The 17,269-nt window shown below is 41.0% G+C and overlaps 1 protein-coding gene across 1 annotated transcript in view; it reads right to left on the minus strand.

The window, feature by feature from the left end:
* Positions 1–10,449, minus strand: part of SCGN (secretagogin, EF-hand calcium binding protein) — a 38,001-nt gene extending 27,552 nt beyond the window's left edge. Inside the window, exons 1-4 of the mRNA XM_032649621.1 lie at positions 10,265–10,449; positions 9,265–9,335; positions 5,109–5,201; positions 1,614–1,703 (exon numbers count right to left, since the gene is read on the minus strand). Coding sequence (XP_032505512.1) covers positions 1,614–1,703; positions 5,109–5,201; positions 9,265–9,335; positions 10,265–10,346 — 336 coding nt within the window. The 5' untranslated portion in view covers positions 10,347–10,449. The remainder of the gene's footprint in view (positions 1–1,613; positions 1,704–5,108; positions 5,202–9,264; positions 9,336–10,264) is intronic.
* Positions 10,450–17,269: the final 6,820 nt, after the last annotated feature.

Consider the following 17,269-nt stretch of genomic DNA (forward strand, 5'->3'; position numbering starts at 1 on the left):
ATATATCAATTTTCTATTCATATTTCTTCTGTGAATTGTCTACGCAAGTGCTTGCTCCATTTCTCATAACTTCCACTTGGCCAGAAGATAAATAAATTAGTGCACAAGGGTGCTAAGTTATTATCTCCTAAGTGGAGACCTGGTAAGTCTTTCAGGAATGGGGCCCTGGGTGCAGGAGCTGTCTTGAATCTGCCGCTCTGGCCTTGAAGACACCCTGCTCTGCCTTCCCTGGTCTTTTTTCACCCACAGACAGTAACACCTAGAGGCTGAAGGAGGAGATAAGAGGAGCCATTGATTCTGCCTTTTGGTTTTATTCTGGCACAGATTGCGAAGAGATGCCTGCTGGCTGGATCAGCCCTCTATTCAAAACTAGAATTAGTCGCCAACATTTAAAAATAAGTAGTTTCGGAACCTAAGCGCCCATCATCGGATGAATGGATAAAGAAGATGTGGCACATATACACAATGGAATATTACTCAGCCTTAAAAAGAAATGAAATTGAGCTATTTGTAATGAGATGGATAGACCTAGAATCTGTCATACAGAGTGAAGTAAGTCAGAAAGAAAAAGACAAATACCGTATGCTAACACATATATATGGAATTTAAGGGAAAAAAATGTCATGAAGAACCTAGGGGTAAGATAGGAATAAAGACGCAGACCTACTGGAGAACGGACTTAAGGATATGGGGAGGGGGAAGGGTGAGTTTTGACAGGGCGAGAGAGAGTCATGGACATATACACACTAACAAACGTAGTAAGGTAGATAGCTGGGGGGAAGCAGCCGCAAGGCACAGGGATATTAGCTCGGTGCTTTGTGACAGCCTGGAAGGGTGGGATGGGGAGAGTGGGAGGGAGGGAGACGCAAGAGGGAAGACATATGGGAACATATGTATATGTATAGCTGATTCACTTTGTTGTAAAGCAGAAACTAACACACCATTGTAAAGCAATTATACCCCAATAAAGATGTTTAAAAAAAAAAAAAAAAAAAAAAATAAGTAGTTTCGGGCTTCCCTGGTGGCGCAGTGGTTGAGAGTCCGCCTGCCGATGCAGGGGACACGGGTTCGTGCCCCGGTCCGGGAAGATCCCACATGCCGCGGAGCGACTGGGCCCGTGAGCCGTGGCCGCTGAGCCTGTGCGTCTGGAGCCTGTGCTCCTCAACGGGAGAGGCCACAACAGTGACAGGCCTGCGTACCGCAAAAAAAAAAGTAGTTTCCCATAGAGTCTAGATGCCTAGGCTGCATTCTCAGAAGGCAGCAGGTGGCTGGAGCTCACAGGACTCTAGGCTCTTGATGGGCATGTGCTCTCCAGGCTCCACAGCCCCCTCCCTACCCTCCCATTACATGCCTCAGGTACCTGCCGGGCCCCTCGTCTAAGCCTTCCTCTAGCCCAGGCTAAGGAGTTTGTCAGCTCAGGGGCAGCCCGGGTCAGCACACTGAGAGAGCACATTGGGGCTTGGGGCCAAAGTCCAGGCTCGACACAAGGGCTTTGCATGGTCTTGTCTTCTGTGGACAGCTCTCCCTTGGGGACTGGGCAGGAGTGGTGGCAGCCACAGCAGGTGGCTGGAATCCTGGCCTCATCCTCCATAGAGACACAACCAAATGCTTACCTGCATAAACTCCACACTGCTGTCCAAGGGGGTTTCCCGGCGAAAGAGCAGAAGAAAGTTTTCATCCTCGGGCAGGAACATGCAGGCAAGCTAAAGGAAAAGGGGGAAATAGCAGCTGGTGACACTGGCCGTTGCTCCGTGGGTAAAAGGCATCAAGGAACATATTAGAGGGCAGAAGGGCTTGGATCTCTCAGGATGGAGAGCCCAACACGTAGTTCCGCGCCCTTGATTGTCATTTTGGATTCATTGATTCTTTCAAGAAGTACTGCACCCTTCTAGGTATGAAACACTATGAGTATCTGTCTTCCATGAGCTTACAATCCAAAATAATAATAATCATCTTTATTATTATTTAATAATAAATGTGTTAGTGCTTAAAATGTTCCAGACCTTATTCTGAGAGGCTCCAATTTTATATTAACAACTCTATAATTATAGTAGAAAATAAAAATACCCAGTAATTTTTATATGTGCCATGAATTGTTCTAGATATTTATATATGCTAACTCATTTAATCCTAACAACCTATAGGGTGCATAACACATCATTATTATTATTTATTCGTTAAGGAAACTGGGCTTCACAGAGATAAGGAGCTTGCCATCATTATGTAGTTAGTAAGTGGTGGAGTCAGGACCTCAACTAAGCCCACACTTTTAACCCCTGTGCTGTGCTGGTGAGATGCTGTCTGTACAGATCACTTCGGTGCCATACACAAAATCAGGAATGATTGCTGTCCGGCTTGATTCTTGAGTTGGCTATGGTATATATTCTTTTATATTATTAGCACCTGTATGATACTTTCAAAGTTGGTTCACTTGTGGTAAATTTAACCATCCAGCCATCTATATGAGCACCAGTTCTACTGACTGACTTCCCTTGCTCCCATGAACAAAGGTAACATGTCTTCCCCTATGTGATGGTAATACTTGTCTCAGCTCATAGGCACGTTTGGCTGCGTTCTTTGCCAAACCTATGGTATTTCAGTGTATACTGTCTCCTCTCTGAATTGTCCCCCATAAACAATGGCCATTTCTTCTATAACCATAGTTCTCCCAGCATCTTGTTCAGTGCTACAGAGGTAGTCCAGAGCAAAGGCTTCTGCTAGGTTGTAGGAATGATTAGCCCACACTCCCGTTCATATTCTCTAGTTGGATGTAGGTCAGCTCAAGGGCACATCGCGTTAATAACAGCTGCCATATGTTGAATACCTACTACGTGGCAGGCACTGGCAATGTACTTTTCATCTATCATCTCATTAAATTCTCACACCAATCCTTCAGGTAAATATAAGTATTGGCATTTTAATACGAATGGGAGGCAGCACAAAGCAGTATGTGGTTGGCTTTAGTGTGGATCCTTCCTTCTCCGTATTCACCTATTATTTGATCTTGGAAATGTAATTCATACCTCTGTGCCTCAATTTCCTCGTTTGTAAAATGGAGATAATAATATTTATATCCTGGTGCTTATGTGAAGACTAAAAGTCAGGTGAGGCACTATTTATAAACTGTTTAGCAAAGTCCCTGGTACCCATTAAAAATTTAGTCCGTGGTAACTGCTCTGTGGATGAAGATGATGAACTTGAGGCTCAGAGACATGAAATCACTTGGCCAAGGTTTCATATTTCACCTGTCGACTTTGTGTTTTTCCTACCCACCACACAAGGTGAGCTGCGAGCTGCTCTTCAGGACTAAGTGTGTTTTCGCATGGGGTGGCACAGGCTGAGAAACCAAATTAAAATGTAATTCACCAGCCCTAAGTCTCTAGAACGCACTCCGTCTTCAGTTTGACCAGAGTGGCACAGAGGAGCCCTGGACAAATCAAGTGCACAGATCATCCCCAAGCTTCACTTTGGCTCTTAGATGCGACTCCTTTCCCATTGTGTTTTGTGCCAAAATAGCTCAAATGTGTGCAGGTGAGCTGATTTTATGTCACAAGTACCTGTAATTGGAGTAAGAGAAATGGCCGGTGGTATAGCAGGAGACAGTAGGAGAGACCTCGCTACTCTTTTACACTCACAGACTCATGAGGTTTTAAGGGGACCAAAGCAGTCCTATACCATCAGCTTCTCTACAGACAACCTCAGTTATGCTCATTGGCAGGACTCCATGACAGAATGGTTGGCACGGATGCCAAAGTTTTTGCGAAGTTCCCAATTGCTTCAGGAAGGTCTACCAGTAATTGGTAAGATAATGGCATAGTTTTTCATTATTTACCATGTTTCATTCATTTATTATTAAGTTAACAAATATTTATTGAGCGCCACTATACGCTATGTTCCGTTCTATGGGCTAGAGAATGTAACTGTGAACATGTAATTATGAATAATTTGGTATTTCTACCTTGATGCTTACAATTACTTTTCCATTAATCAATACACTGATACATTTACATCAATTATAGTGCAATTATTGGTTATATAAATAATTTTTGCCTTTTAGTGAAAATTTTGGAAACAGCTACACTCATAAATCTGGAGTTTAGCTTAGTAGTTTTCTGAAAAGGCAGCCTCCTGGTGTGAACACGTCTATTTTTTTATAAGAAGACATAATCTTGCCTTGTTATCATAACTTTTTGAAGAGAAATTACTATTTTCACCAACAATATTGACTAAATATGACATCATTAAGAGACTAGCTCTTCAGGTTTCAGGTCATATGTCTAGCAGGCAGTTTTGTCTATGAAATAAATATCTTACTTTCATAGCAGCTCATTTTTATGTATGGACTTATAACTCTATAGAATAAACCTGTATAGATTCATACCTATAAGTGGGTTACAACTTAATCCAGTGCCACTTACTGGCCATACGGTGCTAGGAAAGTAACTTAGTTTCCTCATCAGTAAAATAGAGCTAATGTTCCATGTCCATCTTCTATAGCTACTGTGGGGATAAAGTGACATAATATGTGTGGAAATCCTTTCTAAACTGGAAGCCTTTTTGTAACTGGAAGGAAAAATTATCAGGTTAAAGATAGACTGTGCCTGGCACTGCATGTCTAACACAGTTCCTTGCTTCAGTAGGTACTTGATAAGTGTGGCTTGAGTTGAAGTAGAGGCGGCTGCTTTCTGTTTTGTTTTTAATGATGTTCACGGACTGATCTTTCCAATCTCCATTGGGAACTGATACTGAACTTTAAACTCATTTATTGTCAGTACGTTTTCTCTTATGTCAAGGTTGAATGTGAACAGGACACTGTGGAAGGAGACAAATATTAGATCAAGTAACTGAAAAGCCTCCAGCATATCAATTCCCCAATTATAAAATAAGTATAAATATTGATTGACCTAAATAAAATGATGGAAGCATCATATACTCTTTGTTATTAAGCTGATGAAAAAGGAAAAGTGAGTACTTCAGAAATGTTATGTAACCCAGCTGCCTTGCAGAGGGTTCTAATTTTCCAATCAAACGTAAAACTTTCATTATCCTTCAGAGAAAATTATAGCCCAAGGAGGTACAGTCAAGAAAGTTACAGTCATAAAAGGTACCTCTTTCATCTGTATGCGACCGTCTTTAGAGACATTGTGGGCAGCCGTAAATTGTTCTTTCATCTTCTGCACATTTTCTTCCATGACTGCATCCTGCAGTGGGCCAGACAGAACCACATTAAAGCCACTGAGATTCCAAAAGTGTAGTTAGGATATCAAATATTCAGAGCACATAGCCTGATAATTACGTTAGTCTAACCTGGAAAGTAAGTTACTTAGCCACTGAAAGTGATCCCACCAAGTTGCACACCAGAGAGAGAGAGAGAGAGAGAGATGGAGATTTCTTAAACAAATAACCACTAATCAGAATCCTAACTAGGTAAGACTTGTAGCTAGTGAGCTCCTGAAGTATGAATGAAGAGAAGCTTAGAGACTAGACTATTGATAGAATGCATTTGAACATCATTCTATATTTGGTTGTGACAAAAGATTGTCTTATAATGAACATATAAACTTTCTTCCCAAGAACTCAGAGGGTTTTTTTTATTCTTTTCTGATTGAAAAGTCTAGCTCTTCTGGGTCCCCAGTTTGCTAGAGTTTATTCTTTTAATCTTGGTCTCACCAAGGAAAAGAATAATTAGGGGAAAATAATTAAAGAGGAAACCAAAGAAATAGTCATTGAACTACTGAAGACGTCACATATCTCTTCCTTGTACAGCCTTTTCCATTAAATTGTTCTTCACCCGTGGACGGCAGGGTTATTACAAAGAAAGGTGACAGGTATAATCAACAATGGAGAATGAATTTTGATGTAGGGGCCGAGAGGCACAGATACTCTCAAACAGTGCCGTATTCCTAGACTTCAGACTAGATCAGTTATACTAAATTTATTCTCCCTAATACTACTACACTATCCCTGCCAACCAGGTTTCCTCATTTGACACTCCACTAAGTATCGAGAAATCAGCCTCTTTAGTCTTGGCGCCATAGATTGTGTGTCCTGTATGAGTGTGTACGTGTATCATACAGGAAAATCACAATGGAAATCACGCAAGAAAGTGGGTCTTCACTTTGAATTTCAGCTCGGCCTTCGACCTTTAGTTTGAAGGCACAGAAACTTGACTTCCGTCCTCTCAGACCTCTAACTCCAAAGTCCATGATTATCCCTTGGACCTAAAGCAAAAGAGTCTAGGGCTCCCTCTGTTGTAATTTCCCATCAGCACCAACCCTGCTCGCCTTGTCTGAGACTCTAGGCCCCAGCAGGGTATTTATCATCTCTGAAGCATTGAAACAGGCCCAGGATGTGCTACAATCTGTACGTGAAGAATGCATACACAGCCCCAGAAAGCAATGCTATGCAAGAGACTGGCTAGATCTGGACCTGGTTCAGAGGCCAGTTCTGCGTATTTGAAAAGACGAAAGGCGGAGATAAGAGCGGGGTGAGTAACAGAAGCAGCAAGGGCAGCCGATGGTTCCATTAGGTCAATCCCCTCAGAGGCTGTGAGGACCAGGTAATTACAAGCAGGCCGGCTGCTCTCCAAGGTTGACTAGCAGGCAGCTTGCTGTTAGAAATCTTCAAATTCCTTCCCCCAAGGTCTCTGTGACTCGCTAATCAGGGGAGGAAAGTAGAGCTATTCAGGCCTCTGATGAACTGCTTGTCACACTTAAACACCAGAGTGAGGGGCAGCCTGGTCACGGAGGCCCCTCTGCTGCTGCTTCTGTACTCAGTGGGGCGTCACTGATTAAAAGTAGGTGTCACAAGTGGTGATTATCCCTCCGCTGAGAGGGACGTGTCCTCTTGTTAAGGACATACATAAGGCCTATTCATTTCTCAGCAGGAAAAAAAGTCCAGAATTAGGAACAGTTTCCTTAATCATACTTGTCCCGGTATCACGGAACGCCCAGTGAAGGAGTCTGTAACTATGTTCCCTGGGGTAATGCCTCAGCATTTTGAAAGGAAACAATGGCAGGTGACAGCATTTCTGATTAACAGTTTAAACAGCTTATCCCCTGGCTCCAAAACCTCTCTCCTTTGCCAAGTGCTGAGGAGAGGTACCTGGGGCTACAGCCACAACTCAGCAGGACTGGCCTAATTATATTACAGTCCCCTGTCTGATAGGTAATCACTGTTCCTGGAGGGAACAGAGTGAAAGAAGATGCAGTGCGACTCAGGGTGCTTTTAAAATGCAAGACCCCAGACAGACCCCCAAATGTACTGAAATACCCAAGAGGTGGGACCTGGGGCTTTGCATTTTAACACAGTTAATTCTTAGGCACACCAAAATTTTATTTTCACTGGCCTAAGGACTCTGCAGCTTTCCAACCCCTTCGCCTCTGGACTCAGGAATGCCTGCACTGAACACAGTTGCACAGCAGACTGGTGAGTCATTTGTTGTTTCCTTTCCTCCAAGGACCATGCCTGTCCATGTGTGAGAAGGTGAGGCCATGGGCCAGATCTGAGGGAGGGGTGATGACAAGATCAGGCAAGCTACGGGAGATGGCATCCACCTTCTCCCTCACTAATGGGAACGATGCCTTTGAAGTCAGCCCAAGCCCCAGAAGAAGGCAGCTCTCAGTGTCCTCAGTCTAGAGCAGACCCCAGAGTTTGAGTAGCCCTACCCCTCATTCCATGACTGAAAATTAGACACTTTCAGTTTCAATGGTGACAGCAACTTTTCTTCTCCTTTAAATCACTAAAGCAAGGAGCTTTCTGAAAAGGCGTGAAGTTCCAAGTCTCTGGGGTTTAGTTTCTGACCATCCAGTTTATTGCAAGACTTTGAATGGTTTTGCCTCCGTCTTTTTGTTTTCCTCAAATACTCCTGTCATGTTTGACAAAATGGCGTCAGACCCATGGGTTCTGGAATGACACAAGCCTTTGCATTTACAGTAGTAAGTGGCAGCAAAGCAGAGAAACAGAGAGACAGAGAGATAAGGGAAGGAAAGAGAAAAGGAGAGGAGAGAAACTGATAAAAGAAATGAAGGGCAAAGAGAGATAGGAAAGAGAAGAAAAGAGAGGAGTGACAATGAGAGAGCTTGAGAAACAGACTGAAGATAGAAAGCAGGAGAAACAGAGACAGGAGAAGGACAAAGACAGATGGAGAGACATGAGAAACAGCTGAGAGAGAGAGAGACAGAGAAGTCACAGAGAAAGTCAAGGGATGATGGGGAAGAAAAATGATGGGAGAGGAGAGCCATGAAACAGAATGAGAAACAGAAATGGGCAGAAACATAAGAGAAAGAGATCAGAAGAGAGATAGAAAACGAGAGGCAGACGGGCTGCAGGCGAGAGAGGGTGACTACGAGTTCTGTGTGTGGCTGTTGGAGGCAGATGGCAGCCTCTCTTATTCTGAGCTGACTGCCCTTCCCCCAGAAACAGCGTCCCCAAGCTGCTTGTTCTCCGCACTGGGCTCCTACGTGAAAGTGTGATGCACTCCAGTATTCTTCCATGTAAACAACTATGCCTGAGGATAAGCTGTGGCGAAATTCGTTTTAAACACTATTGTCTCCAGAGCTACTCCTCTTACCATGTATCCCCTGATGGAGTCTTTACCAGGTTATCCCAGCCCCAGGCTTGTGCGTCTATGTGTGCATTTTTCCTCTGCTTTGGTACAGGGCTCATCAAAAGGTAATCTGCATCTCTCAAGGCCAGATTTACCATCAGGGAGGGATATGGACACTGGATGGATTGGTTTACATTTATACTTGGGCTCTGGGAATGTTTATTATTTTCTGGTTTGCCATTTCCTAAGTAATTTGTAACCTTTCTAACAAAATGAAAAATGCTTTTGAATGGTTTGTTTGTGGTTTGCTATCCAAGTAATATTAAAGGCACTAAACACCCAGAGCCTCAAAAGTTCTTAACATCTTTTCCACCTTTCTGAGCAAAGTGAGCTACCTTATCTCTAGGTTTAAATCCATTAGCAGAGACATAACCAAGGAGACGTTCAAAACAGGGTTGTTTGAATCTACAGTTAAAATCTCTGAGTGGATGACAAATGTCACACTAAAAGTCAGTGACCAGCATGTCAAATGCTACAGCTGAACCTCATAAAACCTACCTAAATCCCTCTGTGCTGCTAGGAGAGGGAGGAAAATTACATGCAAGGAAGAAAAGAGGTCAGATGCGATTAATAGGTACAAATCAACATAAGACTTGGATGCTTTTTAGAATTCACTAAGAGAACATAAATTAATGCTTAGTGGCACAAGTACTTACATCAGTACAAAATTTCGGCAACATGTGGTAAAAGAAAGCATCCAGCTCCTTCTCTTCTATGTAACCTTTTTCTAAATGCAAGAAGGTATCCATAAATAATAGTCACTTACACAGAATAACATGTGACATTTAGTATTTAACACTTAACATCTAAATTTGTTTTTAATCTCAAATTTGCAAAATCCCCATGGACACTATCGTAACTCTAAAGAAGTGCTAGTATCTACCTCTAGATGACATGGATATGAATAGCAAATACACATTTGAGAGTCAATGCTTTGTGCTGTGGTTTGTACAAATAGTGGGGAAAGGAAAGCTATTTATACATGAATTTTAATCCACAAATAAACATGAGTTTTAGAATAAACTCTAACCCAAGGATTTTGCAGTCTTGGAAAAATTTAAGAGATGTAAGTATTGAATCTTAGTTTGCAAGGTTAAAGTGCACACTTTAGATATTTCCTTTATGTTTCTTTTTTTAATGAAGACAAAGCAAATGTAAGTAGTTCTTTTCAAGTAGTTTTTTGGGGAGTGAGGGTAGTGTCTTTTTGAAAGCTGATAAAATTCACCCTCTCTTTGAGAGACTGGGGGTTACACAACAAAGTCATTGAGTAAAAATGAGCATTTGAGTAAAAATGTCATAGAGGGCTGACTTCAGATACCCGAGTGTCAGCCCACAAGCCTCTAATATATAAAATATTTGTCATTATATATACGGTATATCACTACACACACACACACACACACACACACACACACACACACACACACGTTGGGGGGTTGGGGCCGGGGTGTAATTTCAGGTCCCTCCTCCCACCCTGAACGTTCACAAGGTATCAAGAAGTGCAGCTCCAGTATACCAAACGTCTGTTAGGTACACTGCGTTAGGTATATTGCATTAACAGCGCTGGAAGACAACTTTCTGCAGGGAAAGACGTATGGGGAAGAGGAAGCTCTAGGTCCTTTCAGCAAGGCTGTACAGGTGGCTTGTTTTACTCACCCTCCGAGTCAAAGCTCTGCCAGACCTGCCAGAAGCCAGCGGCGTCCGAGCGCCCCTGAGTCGGTTCGCGGGTGCTGTCCATGGTATTGACAACGAAGCGCAGGCACCGGCCGGCAAGAAACACCTAGAGAACTTTGATAAGGACTCCTTTACGGTATCTTCGGACACTCTTGCCAGCTTCTTTCGCCCTCTGATTTCCTTTGAGCACCAGTCTGAGGGGCGGGCACGGGGGCAGCTGGCGAGGCAGCTGCTGGCGCCTTAGCGTCGCTGTGCCGTCCCCAGGGCCCCACCGCGGACTCTCGGGGAAACCAGCTGCTGGGAATCCGCCCTGCTCAGGCGCGTCGTCCCTGACCCGCCCCGCGTGCGCTGTCTGTCCTGGGCACATCCAGCGGGGAGCTCTTGTCTGCCTCAGCGCCGTGGGGAAGTGGGGGAGAAAGGATCTGTCTCCGGGCGGTCATGGTTCACTCTTCTTGCCCTTTAACCTGTTTGTCAGACTCGGAGAAAGTATCCCCCTTATGTTTCACTCACCTTCCAAACGTGTCTCAAGGGGTTTTCTAGAGACAGCTCCCCCATTTAGAGGGTTGGAAGGGTGTCAGTGTTAGGATCCTTTGGCCTGATGATTTAGAAATGTCGTGTGTGGGGAGGGTGGGTGTGAGGAGGAGAGGGGTGATAGCGCTGGGGTGAGAAAGAGGTTACCAGTAAGCAAGGAGTCAGCAGGGCGATTACTGAGCTCTGATTGTAGAGGGCATGCACGTTGCAGAGCTATAATGCACTATAAGGACTTGCATCTAAATAGAGATTCTGCAGACCACAGATTCTGTGGTCTAAATCAGGCTATTAAGATGCTGAAGGAAGTTCATACTGTGCCACGCTCTTCCAGGAAAGGATTGTCTAGGGGGAGACGTGGTAGCCGACTGCAGAGTTCTTAGTAGAAGTTTAGATGGTTGTGTTTGGCTCCTGAGAACCACACTAAGACCAGAGGAAAAACCATTTGGAAGAACACAGAGCTCTCGTGATCAGAATTGTTCATAACTTGACTGGATGTTTTGTGAAATAGTAAGCTGAGTGATACTGATGGCTTCTGACCATGTGCTTAGAACCTTTTGTTGAGGAATCTATAGAAGGAGCTTGGGCAATAGGAGAGTTGGACCAAATATCGATCTTTATGGCACTCTAATGCTGATATTAACATTTAATATTATTTTTTAAAAGCACATGTACATAAGCCACCTAAATTAGAGTATTTAAAAGAACATGACACTAATGGTCAGACAGTCCCAGGTTAGGATCCTAGCTCCATCACTTACTAGCTTCGTGACCTCCATCATTAGTTCTCATCTCTAAGTCTCGGTTTTCTCAACTGTAGAATGAGGATTATAATAGCTTTGGAGAGTTGCTGTGAGGACCAAAGCCACTCTCAACAGTGCACAATAAATTGTAATTGTTGTGGTCTTGTAGAGGATAAGAGGTGACTATATTATAAAAAAAAAAAAGTTTAGAGAAAAAAACCAAAGTCTGAGAAACTGTCACAGCCGAGAGACGTCCAAGAAGACATGATTAAGTGAAACATTGAAACATTGTATCCTGGTGGTATCCTAGAGCAGAAAAAGGACATTAGGCAAAAACTAAGAAAATTTGAATAAAAAAGGACTTTAGGTAATAATAATAATAAATTATGTAGAAGCAAACAGGTCTGGGCTTAGGGCCAGCTTTGCCTCTTACTAGCTGTGACATTAGTCAAGTTACTCAAAAGAAGCCTCACTTTCTTTACCTGTAGAGGAAGATAATAGTAGTATTTGCCTTGTATTACTATCATAAAGTTTAAATGAAAAAAATTCTTATAAACCTCTAAGCACATAAAACACAGTAAACATTCAGTGTAGGTTAGCTACTAAAATGATGACTCTTCCCTGCATACACATTTGGAAGATGGTGATATAGACTTCAGGATTTTTGAGGAATGTGGCTTAGGTTGAAGGAAGAAAAACAATATCTTCACTCTTGGGGAAAATGTTGGGTACAAAAATTGGAGAACAAAGTAGGAGGAGAAGATAAGGGACTCAGTATCCATATATCCACATATCACATGTGGTCCTGGGAAACTATTGGATATAATGTCAAACATCAGTCAGGAAGACTGATAAATATGAACTCACAAGGTTGGTGACTGTTTTCTGATAAACAGTGGGAAAAAAGAAAACACAAGGCAAACGTCAGCAGTAATAACGTCTAATGTAGTGGATGGTTAAATGATGTTAAGTCACTATGATAGTCTTTGCTACATACACAGGAATCTTGATTTTCAAGCCTGAGGACACACAAAAAATGCTCAGAACATAAGGTTAAGATTAAAAAGCAAGTTACAAAAATGCACGTATTGCATGACCCAAATCTTTAAAATAGAATACATGTTTCTACACATAGGAAAACAATGGAAGAATATACACTAATAATGTAAATGATTATCTCTGGAATGGGGAAGAGGGAGAATAATGGGTGACTTAATTTTGTTATCTGTAAATCTGCTATTTTAAAACTTCCTACAAAAGCATATAATGCAAACATAGTTTTTAAAAGTTGTAAAGGTGAAATCTAAAGAACAAGGAAAGCAGTACAGCTACAAGGACTGCTGTTCTTCTCAGAACCCCAGAGCAAATGGAACTTGGACCAATTTCCAGGAGCCTGGCATGTGGAGCTCTCTGGGGAGTTGTAATTTCCCTTCAATGACTCCCTTCCTTTTGTTTTTTTTAAATTTTATTTATTCTTTTATATAGCAGTTTCTTATTAGTCATCCATTTTATACACATCAGTGTATACATGTCAATCCCAATCTCCCAGTTCATCCTACCACCATCGCCCCACCGGAACTTTCCCCCCTTGGTGTCCATACGTTTGTTCTCTACATCTGTGTCTCAATTTCTGCCCTGCAAACCGGTTCATCTGTACCATTTTTCTAGGTTCCACATATATGCGTTAATATACGATATTTGTTTTTCCCTTTATGACTTCACTCTGTATGACAGTCTCTAGATCCACCCACATCTCAACAAATGACCCACTTTCGTTCCTTTTTATAGCTGAGTAATATTCCATTGTATATATGTACCACATCTTCTTTATCCATTTGTCTGTTGATGGGCATTTAGGTTGCTTCCATGACCTGGCTATTGTAAATAGTGCTGCAATGAACATTGGGGTGCATGTGTCGTTTTGAATTACAGTTTTCTCTCAGTATATGCCCAGTAGGGGAATTGCTGGGTCATATGGTAATTCTATTTTTAGTTTTTTAAGGAGCCTCCATACTGTTTCCCATAGTGGCTGTATCAATTTACATTCCCACCAACGGTGCAAGAAGATTCCCTTTTCTCTACACCCTCTCCAGCATTTGTTGTTTATAGATTTTCTGATGATGCCCATTCTAACTAGTGTGAGGTGATACCTCATTGTAGTTTTGATTTGCATTTCTCTAATAATTAGTGATGTTGAGCAGCTTTTCATGTGCTTCTTGGCCATCTGTGTGCCTTCTTTGAAGAAATGTCAATTTAGGTCTTCTGCCCATTTTTGGATTAGGTTGTTTGTTTTTTTGATATTGAGCTGCATGAGCTGTTTGTATATTTTGGAATTTAATCCTTTGTCCGTTTGTTCGTTTGCAAATATTTTCTCACATTCTCAGGGTTGTCTTTTCATCTTGTTTATGGTTTCCTTTGCTGTGCAAAAGCTTTGAAGTTTCATTAGGTCCCATTTGGGTTTTGTTTGTTTTAAACATCTTTATTGGAGTATAATTGCTTTACAATGGTGTGTTAGTTTCTGCTTTATAACAAAGTGAATCAGTTATGCATATGCATATGTCCCTCAGAATGTGAGAAAATATTTGCAAATGAGGCAACTGACAAAGGATTAATCCCCAAAGTTTACAAGCAGCTCGGGCAGCTCAATATCAAAAAAACAAACAACGCAATCCAAAAATGGGCAGAAGACCTAAATAGACATTTCTCCAAAGAAGATATACAGATTGCCAACAAACACAGGAAAGAATGCTCAACATCGTTAATCATTAGAGAAATGCAAATGAAAACTACAATGAGATATCATCTCACACCGGTAAGAATGGCCATCATCAAAAAATCTACAAAGAGTAAATGCTGGAGAGGGTGTGGAGAAAAGGGAACCCTCTTGCACCATTGATGGGAATGTAAATTGATACAGCCACTATGGAGAACAGTATGGAGGTTCCTTAAAAAACTAAAAATAGAACTAACATATGATGCAGCAATCCCACTACTGGGCATATACCCTGAAAAAATGGTAATTCAAATAGAGTCATGTACCAAAATGTTCATTGCAGCTCTGTTTAGAATAGCCAGGACATGGAAGCAATCCATTTGTTTATTTTTGTTTTTATTTCCATTACTCTAGGAAGTGGATCAAAAAAGATCTTGCTGTGATTTATGTCAAAGAGTGTTCTTCCTATGTTTTCCTCTAAGAGTTTTATAGTGTCTGGTCTTACATTTAGGTCTTTAATCCATTTTGAGTTTATTTTTGTGTATGGTGTTAGGGAGTGTTCTAATTTCATTCTTTTACATGCAGCTGTCCAGTTTTCCCAGCACCACTTACTGAAGAGACTGTCTTTTCTCCACTGTATATCCTTGCCTCCTTTGTCATAGATTATTTGACCATAGGTGGGTGGGTTTATCTCTGGGCTTTCTATCTTGTTCCACTGATCTATGTTTCTGTTTTTGTGCCAGTACCATATTGTTTTGATTACTGTAGCTTTGTAGTATAGTCTGAAGTCAGGGAGCCTGATTCCTCCAGCTCCGCTTTTTCCCTCAAGATTGCCTTGGCTATTTGGGGTCTTTTGTGTCTCCATACAAATTTTAAGATCTTTTGTTTTAGTTCTGTAAAAACTGCCATTGGTAAGTTGATAGGGATTGCATTGAACCTGTAGTTTGCTTTGGGTAGTATAGTCATTTTCACAGTACTGATTCTTCCAATCCAAGAACTTGGTATATCTCTCCATCTGTTGGTATCATCTTTAATTTGTTTCATCAGTGTCTTATAGTTTTCTGCATACAGGCCTTTTGTCTCCCTAGGTAGGTTTATTCCTAGGTATTTTATTCTTTTTGTTGTAGTGGTAAATGGGAGTGTTTCCTTAATTTCTCCTTCAGATTTTTCATCATTAGTATATAGAAATGTAAGAGATTTCTGTGTATTAAGTTTGTATCCTGCGACATTACCAAATTCATTGATTTGCTTTAGCAGTTTTCTGGTGGCTTCTTTAGGATTCTCTCTGTCTAGTATCACGTCATCTGCAAAGTGACACTTATACTTCTTGTTTTCCAATTTGTATTCCTTTTATTTCTTTTTCTTCTCTAATTGTCATGGCTAGGACTTCCAAAACTATGTTGAGTAATAGTGGTGAGAGTGGACATTCTTTTCTTGTTCCTGATCTTAGAGGAAATGTCTTCAGTTTTTCACCATTGAGAATGATGTTTGCTGTGGGTTTGTCATACATGGCCTTTATTATGTTGAGGTAGGTTCCCTGTATGCCCACTTTCTGGAGAGTTTTTGTCATAAATGGGTGTTGAATTTTGTCAAAAACTTTTTCTGCATCTACTGAGATGATCATGTGGTTTTTCTTCTTCAATTTGTTAATATGGTGTATCACATTGATTGATTTGCATATATTAAAGAATCCTTGCATCCCTGGGATAAATTAAAAGGTGTATTATCCCTTTAATGTGTTGTTGGATTCTGTTTGCCAGTATTTTGTTGAGGATTTTTGCATCTATATTCATCAGTGATATTGGTCTGTAATTTTCTTTTTTTGTAGTATCTTTGTCTGGTTTTGGTATCAGCGTGATGGTGGCCTCATAGAATGAGTTTGGGAGTGTTTCTTCTTCCACAATTTTTTGGAAGAGTTTGAGAAGGATGGGTGCTAGCTCTTCTCTAAATGTTTGATAGAATTCACCTGTGAAGCCACCTGGCCCTGGACTTTTGTTTGTTGGAAGATTTTTAATCACAGTTTCAATTTCATTATTTGTGATTGATCTGTTCATATGTTCTATTTCTTCCTGGTTCAGTCTTAGAAGGTTATACCTTTCTAAGAATTTGTGCATTTCTTCCAGGTTGTCCATTTTATTGTCATACAGTTGCTTGTAGTAGTCTCTTAGGATGCTTTGTATTTCTGCAGTGTCTGTTGTAACTTCTCCTTTTTCATTTCTAATTTTATTGATTTGAGTCCTCTACCTCTTTTCCTTGATAAGTTTGGCTAATGGCTTATCAATTTTGTTTATCTTCTCAAAGAACCACCTTTTAGTTTTATTGATCTTTGCTATTGTTTTCTTTGTTTCTATTACATTTATTTCTGCTCTGATCTTTATGATTTCTTTCCTTCTGCTAACTTTGGGTTTTGTTTGTTCTTCTACTCTAGTTCCTTTAGGTGTAAGGTGAGATTCAAATGTTTATTTGAGGTTTTTCTTATTTCTTGAGGTAGGATTGTACTGCTATAAACTTCCCTCTTAGAACTGCATTTTTGCATCCCATAAGTTTTGGATCATCGTGTTTTCATTGTCATTTGTCTCTAGGTAAGTTTTGATTTCCTCTTTGACCTCTTCAGTGATTTTTTGATTATTTAATAACGTATTGTTTAGCCTCCATCTGTTTGTGTTTTTTACGTTTTTCTCCCTGTAATTGATTTCTAATCCCATAGCATTGTAGTCAGAAAAGATGCTTGATACGATTTCAATTTTCTTAAATTTACTGAGGCTTGATTTGTGACCCAAGTTGTGATCTATCCTGGAGAATGTTCCATGTGCACTTGAGAAGAAAGTGTAATCTGCTGTTTTTGGATGGAATGTCCTATAAATATCACTTAAATCTATCTGGTCTATTGTGTCATTTAAACCTACTGTTTCCTTATTAATTTTCAGTTTGGATGATCTGTCCATTGGTGTAAGTGAGGTGTTAAAGTCCCCCACTATTATTGTGTTACTGTTGATTTCCTCT

This window comes from Phocoena sinus, chromosome 11, assembly GCF_008692025.1.
Source record: "Phocoena sinus isolate mPhoSin1 chromosome 11, mPhoSin1.pri, whole genome shotgun sequence".
In the NCBI taxonomy this organism is placed as follows: Eukaryota; Metazoa; Chordata; class Mammalia; order Artiodactyla; family Phocoenidae; genus Phocoena; species Phocoena sinus.